Source organism: Armigeres subalbatus, chromosome 3 (genome assembly GCF_024139115.2).
Source record: "Armigeres subalbatus isolate Guangzhou_Male chromosome 3, GZ_Asu_2, whole genome shotgun sequence".
In the NCBI taxonomy this organism is placed as follows: domain Eukaryota; kingdom Metazoa; phylum Arthropoda; class Insecta; order Diptera; family Culicidae; genus Armigeres; species Armigeres subalbatus.
In genome coordinates, this window is record NC_085141.1 from 293,593,481 (window position 1) to 293,608,569 (window position 15,089).

Sequence of the window (15,089 nt, forward strand, 5' to 3'; positions counted from 1 at the left end):
TAATAGTGGTGATGTTGTCTTGCTTTTAAAACTCGTAAAACCAGTGGTTTTTGTTTTATTCTTTACTCAAGTACGTGCATTTTTAGTAATTTTAGCATAGTACTTACCATCAGCAGTAATTACAATTCACTTTTTAGCCTTTCTTGATTTCTTTGGTATAACAAAAAAGACAGTAAAATATTAATGTATTAAATATTTTTATAAGCATAACTTGAGAATATGTACTACAAAAAAAATCGAGAAATTTCGTAATAAGAATAATAAATTTGTGAACTAATACTATCCTCTGAGATAATCCATGAAAAAGGGACTATCTTCAGGAGCATATGGAATTATTGGAACATCATAGGGCATTGGAAAATGAGGGTGCTGTTGGCCCAATTTCGGTTCCATCGGAAAAAAGTTTTCGTCTATCTGCAAAACAAAAATAAGACATGATTGTTGCATCAAGAGCAGATTCAGTTACGTTTTCAATCTCTGCTTACCACAAACTTGGGGAAAAATAGGACCCCAGCTTCGTAACTATTAATCCTTAGGGGTGCTTCAAACTTGGCTGATTTATTGTAGACACCCCACGCCGCTTTCGATAGGTTTGCCGATGTCAGCAGAAACCAATACAATCCTCGGTGAGACCATCGGCAGTACGTTTTAATATGCGGCACCGCTTTGGTTCTATTCCTGGAATCGCTTCTCCATTGGTGTAGATAGTCTTTCAGCCATAATTGTTTGTCATGAGTGGCTTTCACGTACGGTAGGCATCCTCCTCCCAATAGATTGTCATGGCTGTTTCTAACATTGGAGAAGCTTGGGAAGATCATCTTGAAAGCAGGAATCCTTCGTAAGCCAATAGGTGCCGAGTCTCTTCTGAAGCTGGCCATCAGTTCCGCTAGAACCCATGACTGCGGGTTAGGGCCTAGACTACCTATACTAGAGCTTTGTGCCACCAGCGGGCAAGCATCATCGATTGGGGCTGAGTGTTTGCCTAATAAATAACCCAGCCGTGGATGACCCCAAAGCGGTCCTTTGGGCGTATTCAAATGACCTCCAGGAACCGATGCCACTAGAAAAACGCTGAAAAAACAGTAGTTTAAATGTCAATTTCATTGATTAATAATAAATCATAAAAATACTAATTTGCTTGGGTACAGGTTTATGAGGAACTTACTTCACCTCCCTGAAGTCAGTCTTTTGTATTCGAGCCACCCACGGTTGCACTTGGGCTATTTTATACGAATTCAAATAAGTTATCAAACTTTCTCGGAATCCTGTTTTGCTGTCGCATGCCCCCGTGTCCGCATCTTCCGGCACGGGCGGCAACTTGGGACTGACCCATAGCCCCTGGGTTCGATTGTGCCAGTCATCCTCGTACAAATTAGCCGTCGAAACCACAACTCGCATCGACCCGTCCGTATATCCGTACAGTCCCATCTTAGTGTGATGCACGCCGAAAGGCGTGGCGATGTGCACCTTAACCGCTGTCACATTTGGTTTTTTCGTCGATACCATCTTCAGCTCCGGGGTTTCATCTCCGTACAAAATTAGTAGAGGGCGATTTTCATAACCGGCAAAAAAGTAGTGCCCCAAAAGCCACCCTATGTCGACCATGAAGTTCATTTGGACGGAGCATTCCAACTCTCCGAGGCTAGAGTCTAGCAGTTCCTGAAATGTGATCGACAGCGGCTCCGAGTGAGTCACTTTGGCGTCGGTGATCGTTGTGAGGAAATAGTTATAAGGCGCGGCTGCAGCCAATTTTTTGGCCATTTGTCCCCGGGGCGCCACAACAGGGAAGTAATCATGAATGTTGCGGGGAATGACCTTCTTCAGTGAGACCCCTGACGTCTGCTTCGGGGTGTCTGCTTGATTTCGACCCTGGGATGCACTGGTTGATGGTTGAGGATCTTGCTTTTTTTGCTCTTCAGCTCGTATTTTGGCCATTTTAGCGCGGCGCTCAGCGAACAGATCCGCAACAGCGTTGGGTTTCTGGATAGGAGCAGGAGACTTTGGTTTCGCAGCACCGTTTACTTTTGGATCGGCTGCTTTGGGCGTCAAACTTGCTTTTGATTGTGAGCTAACGGCACTATCGTCATTTTTGGAATGGTTCGATGGAGATGGTTTCGAAGGGGAGCTGCTGCAGTTGTTTGTGGATGAAGGAGTTAAGCTATTGTTGTTCTTGGAATACTTTGACGGCGGGCAATTCTGGTTCATTAGCTCGGGATAGATTTGTTCTAAAATCTTAAGTTGCTCGAGAACAACTTCACGACTTATGAAAAGTTCATCTGGTATCCGGTATTTTTCGCTGGCTGGAGCATCCGCTAAGATTGATTCCACTATGGAATGAAATTCTATGTTAGTATCGAATGCAAAATTATGTTGGTAATGACTTACAATGAGGATGTGAAAACTCCTTGAAGTGTACAGGATTTTTGCGATAGCAATCCGAGCCATATTGACATACTTTTGCTGGGACTTGGAAATTGGAATATATTATTAGATAAGGTCAAGCTCTATCTGGTAAAAGGGCGAATGTCGCAAGAGAGAATTCTCTTCGTCGACTTCCCCTCTTTTGAATAAAAGTGACAAGCAGAGGATTTCTTTGCAGTTTATCACCTCAGAATGCAAGTTTGCATTGTTTTCTATCGTTCTGAGGTGATAAACCACAAGGAAATCCACGGCTTGTCACTTACATTTAAAAGAGGGGAAGTCGACGAAGAGAATTCTCTCTTGCGACATTCGCCCTTTTACCAGATAGAGCTTGAGGTATACTGACTTATCAAAGCTACTACCTACCTCTCGCTATCGCCTTTCTCTTGCTGTTGTCCATTTTAAATATCTTGGTAAACAAATCTGACTTCACTTTTGATAAAGATTGTTTAGAGTCCTACACACATCAAAGTTGATGAAAATCCGGAAAACAGGGCAAACGCGAATGTAAATAAGAATAATTTTGGCCTCGAATCAAAACCGTTTTGATTATCAAAACAAACTGCGAGCAGCTGCGAGACATTTGCATACACACAGAAAAATATTCTTGTTCGAGTTACCTGCAGGTTCTGGAGAATATTTTTTTATGGATATTTAAAATCAAGACAAAATTTTCAAAACGACTTATCTGCTTTTGTAAACAAAGATTCAAACGACGATTTGACGAATCTGATAGCTCTCCCACGCAAAACAACACCACCAATAGGTAGGCGAAGGTTTCCGCTACCCGGTAAAAATCGTTTACTCATAAATGGGTATTTTTTGTCTGCTATCTCTTTCTCTCTGCTGAAAAATTTACCCATTTCGGGAGAATAAGTGGATTTACTCATTTAAATGAGTAGATCCACTTATTCTTTCAAAATGGGTAAATTTTTCAGCAGAGGGAAAGAGATAGCAAAGAAAAAGTACCCATTAATGAGTAAACGTATTCCTCCGTGTACCTGTTGATGGTGTTGGTTTGCGTGGGAGAGCTATCAGATTCGTCAAATCGTCGTTTGAATCTTTGTTTACAAAAGCAGATAAGTCGTTTTGAAAATTTAGTCTTGAAATAATAATTTATTAATATTTCAAGCAAAATTTTTCATAACGACGTATGTAACAAAAGTAAACAAAACGAGGTTTTTAATACAACGTGACAATCACACGCGGCTTTATATAATACGCATCGATTTTACTGATTTCAGATCTTAAAATTCTTTAATTCAATCTTTTTACGAATCGACGTATGTCAAAAATCAATTTTTGAAGTCTTACTGTTACATACGTAGCTTTAACTTATGGGAACTAAGAGCGACCTATGTACCAAAAAAAGCAAAACAAAACAAAACTGCAGTTGCGTCAATCGTGCACTATGGAAAACCGACCAATGTACACCGACGTGCGTGTAGCATACCGGTGTATGTATAATTTTATCGTTTTTCACAGTGAATTTGAATGAACTGAGATTCGATGTGAAGCACGCTTATTACGTGTCATGTAATGACGCATGCCAGCGGAAAAAAGTATTGAAAAAAGATTTAGTTTTAAAACAGTTTTAGAAAAAGTTTTGCCAACTTTCTGCAAAGGATTTCTCGAATCCTCATAATTGTTACATACGTCGTTATGAAAAATTATGCTTGATTTATCTTATTTATTTATTTTAATTTTTAACAAAAAATTTGGAACAGAGAAAGCCCCTTTTGAGTGAACCCTTTTCGAATTACTTCTCATTATTCTCAATAAACTAAACTAAACTCAAAAGAGGCACAAAACCTCTTCATCTTTTCAAAAAACGTTAAAAAATAAAATTTAAAATAAAAGGCTCATGCGGCGTAAATCCATTGGCCCTGAGGTGTCGTTTAAAAATTATGTTTAAAGCAGACCTTACACGAGGCATATATTGACAAAACTTTTTTCGTCAAACTTTTCATCAAACTTTTCTTCAATATTTTCACTGATTAGCCGGCATGGCCGTAGCTGAAGAAAAACTCATTTTTTTCTTGAACTAATATGAATCAAATAGCGGTATAACGCACAAAACACGCACCCACTCAACCGTCATCGACTCCTGTGGGCAAACTGCGGGGGGAGATGAGGGGAAATATTGAAAAGAATATCAAACTTTTCTGATTTCCCTCAATATTTACTTCAATATTTTGGGTTCGCACTCACACGATCAATCTTTTTCTTCAATAATCAAGAGTTTGTCAAACTTTTTCCGTCGTGTGGGGTCTGCTTAAGGGGGGAGGGGGTCTAGAATTTGTGACAGTTTGTGACAAGGGGAGAGGGCGGGTCTTGTCTTGTGTTACGACCATCAAGAAAAAGTACTTTATTACATTTTAGAAACAATTTGATTAGCTAAAAATAACTTAATTTGTCATAATTAATATTAAGGGAGTTAATTCTCACTATTTTTCTTGTAAAAGTAATGTATGAAGAAGACGAACCATTATATAAGTTCAGGGATGCCAGGGGATATTTTCAAATGTCTTCACAGTCGAGTAAAAATGTCTTCAAATGTCTTCAATATCAAAACTACGATTATCACCCGAATAGAATTATATTATTCAACTATTTTTCTATGTTATCGTTTTTTAATCATAGAGAATTATAATTTAATTTTCACCGGAATCATAAAAAATATTTTACGATAATTATACTATGAACAATTTTTATGATTGCATTTATAATAATTCCATTTTAGACGATACACTGAATGGGTCGTTAAGTATCGTTACCATTCAAAAAGCTGAATTTTTCCATATATTTTCGACAAGCAATTTTACCAGAAATCATTAGTTTATCATCAAGTTTTTGTCACGAGATGATACGGATAATAATTGTATTCAACAACGAAGATCAATAGAATGATTTTTGTTAATACAAATAAAGATTCCATGATTAATCCAAATTGAAAGGTGTTCAATAAACATTTAATTTTACGATAGCAGTATCACAATATGTATAATTCTATTTTACAAACTACGATACAGTGAACGTTCGCTAATTGGGGTTTTTCTAGTTGGGGCGCTTTTTAGTTGGGGGTTCGCTAATTGGGGCGAAACCCAATTAAAAAGCAGCTAAACGTCAGAATGTGATGTCAAAAACGCGTTGACGTTTTGTTTCCGTGTTTGGCGGGATCGATATTTTCTGGCGCGTAAAATTTTCCTTTGTTCAATGCAAAAAGTAAACAACATTGACGCTTGTCAAAGCGCCCCAATTAACGAACGGCATTCGCTAGTTGGGGTGAGGTCGTGCCCCAATTAGCGAACGATCACTGTACATGATATGATAGTTCAAGGACACTATGATTCCTGCTACGATTGATATAGCATTTATTCTCAGTTCACGGTACAATAAATGAGCACAAAACAAGTTTTAAACATATTTTATTCAACATCTTTGTAGTAAATAGTTTTACTAATCTATTCAAAAAGAACAACGAATTTTCTTTGAAACTCTGTTATAATCAATATCACTATGGGTGATGTCTCAATTTCAATGTTTTTTTTCATTTTCTCCACAAGTTTTTGGTAAAATTTAAAAAAAAAACTTTCAAACCATTTTTGTATGATGCAGACGCTTTGTCCATGTCCAGAGGATATGCTGCTCTCTCATCAGCTATTTTTCGCATGTTTCGAAGGGGCTGCACGTTTCTAGAAAATAAGTCAAATAAAACAATGAATGACTGCAATATTAATTTGTTGTCCTGGACAGCTATGTCCTGACTTCTTGATAACAACAAACAATATGCTTATCACCTGAACTAAAACAATTGCAAAACATTTGAATCTCGTGATTCATCTTCAAAACGCGTGACCTCAAACAATTTGAATCACTATACTAATTCAACTCTAATATTGGGTGAATAGCGACCCATATCAATAAGCACCTATATTGATTGACCTTTCCCATCATTTTTTTTATTATCTAAATCAGTACCTCAGCTATATTTTCAAGAGAATTACTTCAAAATCGTACCTTTTCTAGAAAGATCGACAAATTGAGATAGTTTTTGTGTGTATGTATGTGTTTGTGTACAAAAATGTGAAACAATTTGCTGCATTAAATCAATTAATGCATTAAAATGAGTGCAAATAAATGTAAATTGATGGAAATAATGAAATCTATCCCCCTAAAATTGTATTTTGAACTCGCTAAAATGTTTTTCTCAATAATTATCTGGGATTTTGCTCTTTATTTAAATTGGGAATAATCTGGGTTTTGCTTTTAACTTTAATAATAGTTTGAGGCACTAAAAAGATGTTTTTTTAAACTTGCATTAAATGAATAAATTACTCGATTACGCAATAAAAGATTTTGACGAGAAAGGTCGATTGAAAGGGCATTGCGGTTGGTTCTGACCTGGGAGGGAGAAACAGATTCGAAAAATGTGAATGTCAAGCCGAGCCGAAATCTAGCTGTCAGTGTGAGCCGAAAACAAAACTGTCGGCAAGAAAATTTTCCAAGGAAATATAACAACAATAACACACAAAACAAAATTTGGTCTTTTCAGGTGGCGCCTACGTTGATTGTCTTTCCTTGTTGAAAATTTACTTGTTGCATGACGAAAGTATTTATTTAATTTGATGTGTAGTATCGAGAGCTCCCTCCCAGGTTCTGACGCCATACACGCTTAGTTCACTTTACCTATTTATGGGTACTTGATTCACCCATATTTGGGTACATCATAGATATGGGTGAAATATACCAATAAAATCAGTAAACATCACTCATAATGTTTGTCAAACCAGCTTTACCTATATATGGGTAAATCAATTCACCCATATTTGGATGAAAAACAAAACATTTTCATTCAGTTGAGAACATCATGGACACCAGTGTGTCCTCGGTCGTGTTATTCTATTCTCCCTCTGGCTCGAAATGCTTGCATTTGAAGATGGTTTTCTTCTTTACTGGTGAGTATTCAACTAAATAATTAATATCTATGGCCGGAGGCGCTTTATTTATATATATTCTTTCGTTATTTCAGATTTTGTTTCCGTTCGGCTTTGACCACTGGGAAACTGTAGCTGGCAGAAATGGAATCAACCATCAGGAAAAATTCGTCCTATACTGCATGCAACACCAGGAAATTTGGATAGAGAGTGGATTTAAGGCAACGACCATAATGAAGCGAGAGATGTCAACCCAAATGTACGGTGGACCGCATATCCACATTCGTGTTACCGGTCAACAATCATCAACCGGCCGTATGGAAACATCAGCTGCCCAGAATAAGATGCAATATTAGGGGCAATAAGCCAGAGTAAACGCGACGAGCGATTTACATCCGACCATCTCCCAGATGTATTACTTAGCAGCAATCCATTGGGAAATGCGTAATCAGTAATTGTTCCATTGTAGTGCACCGTAAACATATTAGCATGAATAAAAATGATTTTCATCACGTAAAAAAACATTTTTTTTTATTTTTTGAAATCTGAACAAACAAAATTTAATTCTGAGTCTCTAATAGAAAATACCCCAGGTCAAAGCCCGAAAAAGTACCTAAATTTGGGTAATATTCACCTATAAACTGTTCATATACTAAAACACCCAAATATGGGTAAACCGTAAATCACCCATATCTAGGTATGTGCACTTTTTGGGGAATTTAGGTACTCTTCACCCATATTTGGGTGAACTGAAGTAAGCGTGTACGGAAAAACTTGATAATTTGTGCTGAGGGGATTAATGTATCCATAATGGTATGGCCAGTTGCAACATTGTTCAATTATTGTATCGATTGTAGGTCATTTACATACATTAAAGAAAGCACATCATAGATTATTCTCACCTTTTGAAGCATTTTTGTGGTTCGCAGCTGAATCTCCCAATTTAATGTTGTATACCGTGCTCCTTTTAGAAAATAAACCATTAATATATATCAGCTTTTTATTTCCTATAATTAAGTTTCTACTTACATGCATTTTTATCCTTTTCTGCAAATAAACTTTTTACTCTTTCAATTAACATCGCCGCCGACTTTTAGAGAAAAGTTTAAATGGCGGTTGGCCCAAACACTATTAGGCTTTCAGCGATCGTGTACGTACACGCACGTTTCACTCACACTTTTACTCGGTTTGTTTGCAACCACGAGCAGCTGTCACGGCAAAATCAAATGGGATTGTTTGCAACCACGAACCTGCGTTCGTGTTGGTGAGAAATGTCGGCGAGACCCTACACGGAGAAACACGTTTACTCATTAATGGGTACTTTTTCTTTGCTATCTCTTTCCCTCTGCTGAAAAATTTACCCATTTTGAAAGAATAAGTGGATCTACTCATTTAAATGAGTAAATCCACTTATTCTCCCGAAATGGGTAAATTTTTCAGCAGAGAGAAAGAGATAGCAGACAAAAAATACCCATTTATGAGTAAACGATTTTTACCGGGTAATTGTCGAAAGCATTGTCACTAATACACTGAAAAAGAAAACACTTAATTTTTGTGTTGGGAAATAGCTATCGAAATCATTTACGATAAGATATGTTTACAATAAAATTATAGCAGGTAATCCTTACTACAGCATGTATGATCCGTTCAAATTTTAAATGATTGGGTCGTTATTTTTGTTAATCATATAAATGTACATGTATCATACAGTATATGATGATTATAAGGCGAATGGGAAACTAATAATACCAACTATTCGGCGTACAATTTATTTCTATTCGGGCAGTGAGAAATTTCAAAATCCAACAGGTTTGTTATTTCAAGCATCTCCTTGTTTTTGTAGCATTTATTTTTTAACACTCAAATTGTTAGAATTCAAGAGAATATTCCTTCAAATCTTCACGATTAAGGGCGGTTTTTTTGACTGAATTTCCATGTGGAATTCTTCTGAGTTTCTTTTTTAAGAATTCCCAGAATTCGGAAGAATGTACCGTGAAATACCTGAAGAAACTTCCACAAGATTTTCTGAAGAAATTTCTGGAAGAATTTGTGAAGAAACTTCAGGATAAACTCCTGATGGATTTTTCGGAAGAATTCCTAAAGAAACTCCTAAAAGGTACGGAGGAATTGGTGTTGGATCATCTAAAGGATTTTCTGAAGGAACTTCCAGATAAATTTCTAAGGAAATTTCGGGTGATATGCTAGTTCCATTAGCATGGAACTTGCCGAGGAATTGCAGGAGACTTTTCAGGAGGAATTCCGGAGGTTTTTTTCTGGAGGAATTACTGAAGGATTTTCCCGAAGAATTCGTTATGGATTTTTCTGAGGAATTCCTGAAGGATGTTCCTGAGCAATTACTGAAAGGATTTGCAGTGGAGTTCCTGAAGAAACTATTGAAGAAACTTCCGGAGGAACTTCTGCACAACTTTTTGGAGGAACTTCCTGAGGTACTGTTGCAGGAATTTCCGAAAGAATTTCTGGAGGAAATAACAGAGAAATTCCGGAGTATAATTTCAGAGGTATTATTGGAAAATCTTTCGGCAACATTCTTGGAGAATCAACTAGAGGAATTCCTGGAGAAACTTCCGAGGGGGTTTTTGGAAGAATTTCCCAACGAATGCAGTAGTTTCGAGCGACATTTCTGGAAGAACTGGTGGAGGAAGTCGTGAAAGAAACAATTTGTGTAGGAACGACTGGAGAAACGCCTGGAGGTATTTCCGACGGAATTCTTCGAGGATCCTACGGAGAAATTTCTGGACGAACTTATGGAGGAGCTCCTAGAAATATTTCTAAACGAATTTCTGGAGGAGTTTTCTGAAAAATCTCTGAAGGAATTTGCTGGCGAATTCCTAGAAAAACTTCAGGAGGAATTTCAGAATAAAATCCAGATAGGGTTTTACCACAAAGTTTTACTGCAGAAATTGTTAGAAGGATTCCCAGATAAAAATCTGGAAGTTTTCAAAGATATTTCTAGAAAATATACCAAAGGAATTCAAGGAAGAATTTATCGAGAAAGTGTAACGAGTGTCCCCTGAACTTTCTACTGAGTCTTTAAAAAAAACTCTGGCAGACTTTTGTTTATGAAATTTCTCTGATTTTTTTCATCAAGTCATTTACCGTCGCAATTGTGAGAAATAGCCATTCAACACCAGAGCAATTTCAATTACTTGTCGACATTCGTAAGAACTTTCGATCTTGGAAACTAAAGAAAATTTACTGAGAAAATTGAAAATAATTTCCTGGAAATTCTGGAAATACCGATTACACAGAGAAACAGACGTCTTACTCATCGTTCCATCGTTCACCTTTGTAATGGTTGATATTTTTTTTTGTAGGTGGTTAATCGGCCCCCTATGGCGCTTCGATCGATTTAGCTAGTGTTTGACTTTTGCGCACCACCGCCATTTGGTTGCGGCTTGGCCACACTCAGTGATTTTAGCATTGGAAGGCATTGCAAGGCTCCCGTGACGATAATTTTGATTGCATTTTGTTCTAAGTGAGACGTCTGTTTCTGTGTGCCGAAAAGATCAGAAGAATTATGAAGAAATTAACAGTTGAATAGATTTAATCAAGTTATTGTAGAATTCTGTCTTTTTTGCCGTTTAGATTAAATTAGATCGGTCATTGCGTTCTGATGCAATGATCGAAATACCTTTTCCAGAGACACGTCGAAAATGCCACCGCTACCTAGGAAAATTTAAGCGAATGCTGCAATCACAAATTTTTGAACCAGCACAAAAATAAAAAAAATACGTTTGACGTCTAAAATGTGTTGCAGTTATCAACCGGCTAGTGTAAATGCGTTTTGACGTTTAAGATTTTTAGTCCGGGACATTAGTTTAAATGTATATTTTTTGTAATATTTATACACACTTAGTTTCTATTTCTGCAGCTCGGCAAAAATCCGCACAGCCGTGCGTGAGCAAATGAAAAACTGATATTTCAGCAAAAATGACGTTTGTTAGCTGATTTTCAACAAAATATTTGCTGATTTTCAGCAATTTTGACAGAAATCTCGGCAAAAAACATGTTTGCTGGGGCACGGCTGTGCGAATCTCGGTGAAAGTTCAACATTTTGCTGAGATCTCGGTAAAAAAAACTAAGTGTGTATTGTCTGCATATACACTGAGATCAATTCACCATTATATTTTATGTGCCTGAATCACATAGAAAAGGTTCAACTGGTTTCAACAAGATTTTATGTGCAGCAATTAAAATTCATTGATCAACAAAGATATTTAAGAACTACTCATTAGAGGCCTGAATAAGAGAAACGCGGATAAGTACACAGAGCAAAAAAAAAGTTGGGATTTCTACATTTTCTACATTTCATTTCAAGAGTAAGGAAAAATTGGTATTTTTGAGTGCTATAATATTTGGATTGAATGCAAAATGTTTGATCTGAATGTTTTTTTCCCAGTGTAAAATTGTTGTTTTTACAGTGAAAACAATCAAAACAAAATTTGTAAAATAATCAAAGTTACTCCCATTTTTAATCTTTCTGGCAACCATGACAACAACAAAAAATATTAACTGGCAGCCCATGACGATCTGTCAAGTCGGAAATTTTGGAAAAACGTGTTTGTTTATCAAGTTGCTCCAAAGGCCAACAAAACAAGAGAAATTCATTCGCCACCTTTTGCCGGCAGCTCTTTTATATTCAATTTTGGTTTGTAAATTTGTGTATTTTTAGTGAGTAGGCATTTTGTGCGCTAACAAACACGAACGTAAACTACGCTTAACCATGTCCAAGGAGGACGAGACCGTTGCCGCCCGTTGCAATGTTGAACATTTCGTAAGTTTGAGGGCACAAACGACATTTATATGTGAAATTTAATGTTATACTTGTGTTTCAGAAAGAGCCAAAATCCGACACTACATCGTCGCACTCGGAAGAACTGGAAACGCACTCGATGCTACGCTGGAAACGGACCGCGGCAAGCGGTTCAATTTTTTGCTGAAACAGGCGGAGATTTTCTCCTACTTCATGCTATCGGCCCCGGCAAAGGAATCATCACCACCCAAGGTGAAGGGCAAACCGCAGAAAGGAGGCGACCGAGGAGAGAAGCAACCCGCCGCGAGCACCAGTAGCGACCCGACAAAGTGAGTAGTTTTCATTTTGGTTTTGTACGCAATGCCAAGGACGTATTCAGAGGTTGGTCCATAAGGGGGTTGTAATTCCATGACAGTTTTCTATATTTTACAAATTTTCACTTGCCAAAAAACTGAATTTCAATTTTTTTGCGTTTTCAACGAGGTTTTCAAGGAGAAAACATTGTTTTTATAATTGTTCAACTTTGGTATATTATGTTCAATTGATCAAAATTTTTGCACAGCACGATTTTTTTAAATTTTTTTGCATGCTCAGTCTTTATTCTTTGAATTCATTTGAATGGTCTTTGAAAATTCTTTTATATCCCTATATTTCTAGAAAATGTAAGAAAAATAATTTGAATCTTTAACATTTTTTTGCAGCCATCGCCATCGAAAGACGGAACAGGACCAACCACCCATACCCATACCTGTTTTATGGTACTGAGTCTGGTCCAGAACAGCAGAACAATGGACGTTTTGGAAAACTTGTAGATCAAACTTCAGAACTGGTCTTCAGTCAGATGACACGCATGTTGGACATTTTGGAGGATTACTGCTACTGGCGTGGCTATCAGTACTGTCGTCTGGAAGGTCGAACCCACGAGGATCGTACGAAAATGATTGACGATTACTAGTGCTGAGAACAGCCGGCGGATATCTATTTGGCCACAGGTGACGTAGACATTATCTACGACTCAGATTGGAACCCTCAGATGAATGTACAGGCTATGGATCGTGCTCATAGAATTGGACAGAAGAAACAGGTCCGTGTGTTCAATCTTATCACTGAAAATACCGCCGAAGAGAAGATCGTTGTACGTGCGGAAATCAAGCTCAAACTGGATAAACGGGTCATTCAGCAAAAGCGTTTAGTGGACAATAAAATCAATCGACTCAACAAGGATGAAATGTTGACCATCATTCAATTCGGTGCCAATCACGTTTTCCAGTCCAAGGACTCAGAGATCACCCACGATGACATCGACCGTATTCTGCAGAAAAAAAGGGCAAACTGCCAAGCTGGATGAAATGGGCGAATCTTCACCAGTCTTCACTGCGTAGTTTTACCTTGGACACTGAAAACCTCAAAACAGTTCAGTCCATCAGGAGAGGACTATCGTGAGCAACAAAAACTGCACGCTCTAGGCTCCTGGATTGAACCACCAAAACCAAAGTACCGAAAGCTCCCCGACCTCCGAAGCAACCAATCCAATCCAGAACTTCCAGTTTTTCCCACCCATCAGGATGTTCTAGCTGTTCGACCAGGAAATCTACCATTATTGTAAAGTGGTCAACTACATGGTCCCCAAGAACCCAGACCTGGGCATGGAAGCAACCAAGGTCCAACGAGAGGAACATCGTACGATCGACGAAGCAGACCCGCACAGCGATGAGGAGCTGCTCGAGAAAGTATCGCAGCTGACACCAATTGGAACAAACGAGGCGTCAATCAATTCATCAAAGCCAACGAATTGAAAACATTGCCAAGGAGGTAGAGAGCAAAACACCGGAAAACGTTATGGAGTACAGCACGGTCTTCGAGGATCGAACGAGGCGAGGTGAAGATTCAATGCCGGGAATCGATTACGAAGGTCCTTGACAGTAAGGTAAGGAAAATTAGATAGCTGTATTTGAAGCAAGACAGCCACAATGTTTTTTTGACACAAAATTGCTATATGCCACCCATTTTAAGTACAGGGAATGGGGCTTTATGTTGTAATGTTGTATGCTAATAACTCAATGCAGTCAATTGAATTATTTTTTCAATATTTTATAGACTCGACCTTATCTAAATACACCAACTTTAACATCATCGGAGATGTGGTCTATCGGAAGTAACGGGAGAAAACATCTGCCTACACAGAAGGTAATGATTCTGGCAGTGCGGTTTCCTTGAAGAGCTGCAGAGATATGAATCAGAATTCATGGAAGAGGAAAAAGGCCTAAGGCGCAGTTTTTATATATATTTTATATGTAAAATGGTTTGTAAAATGTTTTTTTATTGCATATTAATATAGCATTCGTGAATAAAAATAATAAATAAAATGAAAACGGAATATTTAATTTTGAAAACGTTAAATTTTACTCTGACATATTAGACTCAAATTGAAAGCACGTACTACTTGTTGTTTTGAAAGCTAAACTGTTGATTCGAAAGTAAAATACACATTTAGTTTTGAGAAGATAATGTCATTTTGAATAGTCAACTCCTGTGACAGCTCTTACCGAAGTGACATTCTTGCACTTGTGGATTTAACAGTCTTATACTTTCTACTGAAAATCACTAACTAATTTTCTTAATTTTACCAACGTTTCTTTGATTTTTACCAACGATTTTTTTTTGTGTGTATGTGCCGCCAATCGAACCGTCAAAAAACAGCAGCCAATCGAGCAGGAGACCTGCACGGACAAATAAATCAACCCAAACTTTGAGTTCAATATACGCACTATTGAGAATATCGCAGACAAAATTTACCCAAATTTGGGTAGTTTTCCCTTTCTTTCCCATGATTGCTATCAAAACTAGAGCAAGATGCAAACACCTCACCGAGGTTGCTCAGCCCAATAACCCAAATTTGAGTAAATTCAATATTCTCTATTTTGGGTTGATCAAGGTCCGCTTTGGATAAATTAAAC

The 15,089-nt window shown here is 37.6% G+C and overlaps 1 protein-coding gene, 1 long non-coding RNA gene and 1 pseudogene across 2 annotated transcripts; 1 reads left to right on the plus strand and 2 right to left on the minus strand.

The window, feature by feature from the left end:
* Positions 1–195: 195 nt before the first annotated feature.
* Positions 196–3,040, minus strand: LOC134224853 (probable tyrosyl-DNA phosphodiesterase). Its single transcript, XM_062704492.1, has 5 exons — positions 2,788–3,040; positions 2,386–2,466; positions 1,166–2,327; positions 486–1,071; positions 196–414 (listed from the first exon to the last, which is right to left on the minus strand). The coding sequence occupies exons 1-5, from the start codon at positions 2,819–2,821 to the stop codon at positions 280–282; spliced, it is 1,998 nt and encodes a 665-aa protein (XP_062560476.1). The 5' UTR covers positions 2,822–3,040; the 3' UTR covers positions 196–279.
* Positions 3,041–5,926: 2,886 nt separating this feature from the next.
* On the minus strand, positions 5,927–8,474 carry LOC134224854 (uncharacterized). Its single transcript, XR_009983084.1, has 3 exons — positions 8,388–8,474; positions 8,261–8,322; positions 5,927–6,116 (listed from the first exon to the last, which is right to left on the minus strand). It is a non-coding gene; the product is annotated as an uncharacterized LOC134224854 (long non-coding RNA).
* A 3,628-nt stretch (positions 8,475–12,102) lies between these two features.
* Positions 12,103–14,291, plus strand: LOC134222558 (chromatin-remodeling complex ATPase chain Iswi-like; annotated as a pseudogene).
* Positions 14,292–15,089: the final 798 nt, after the last annotated feature.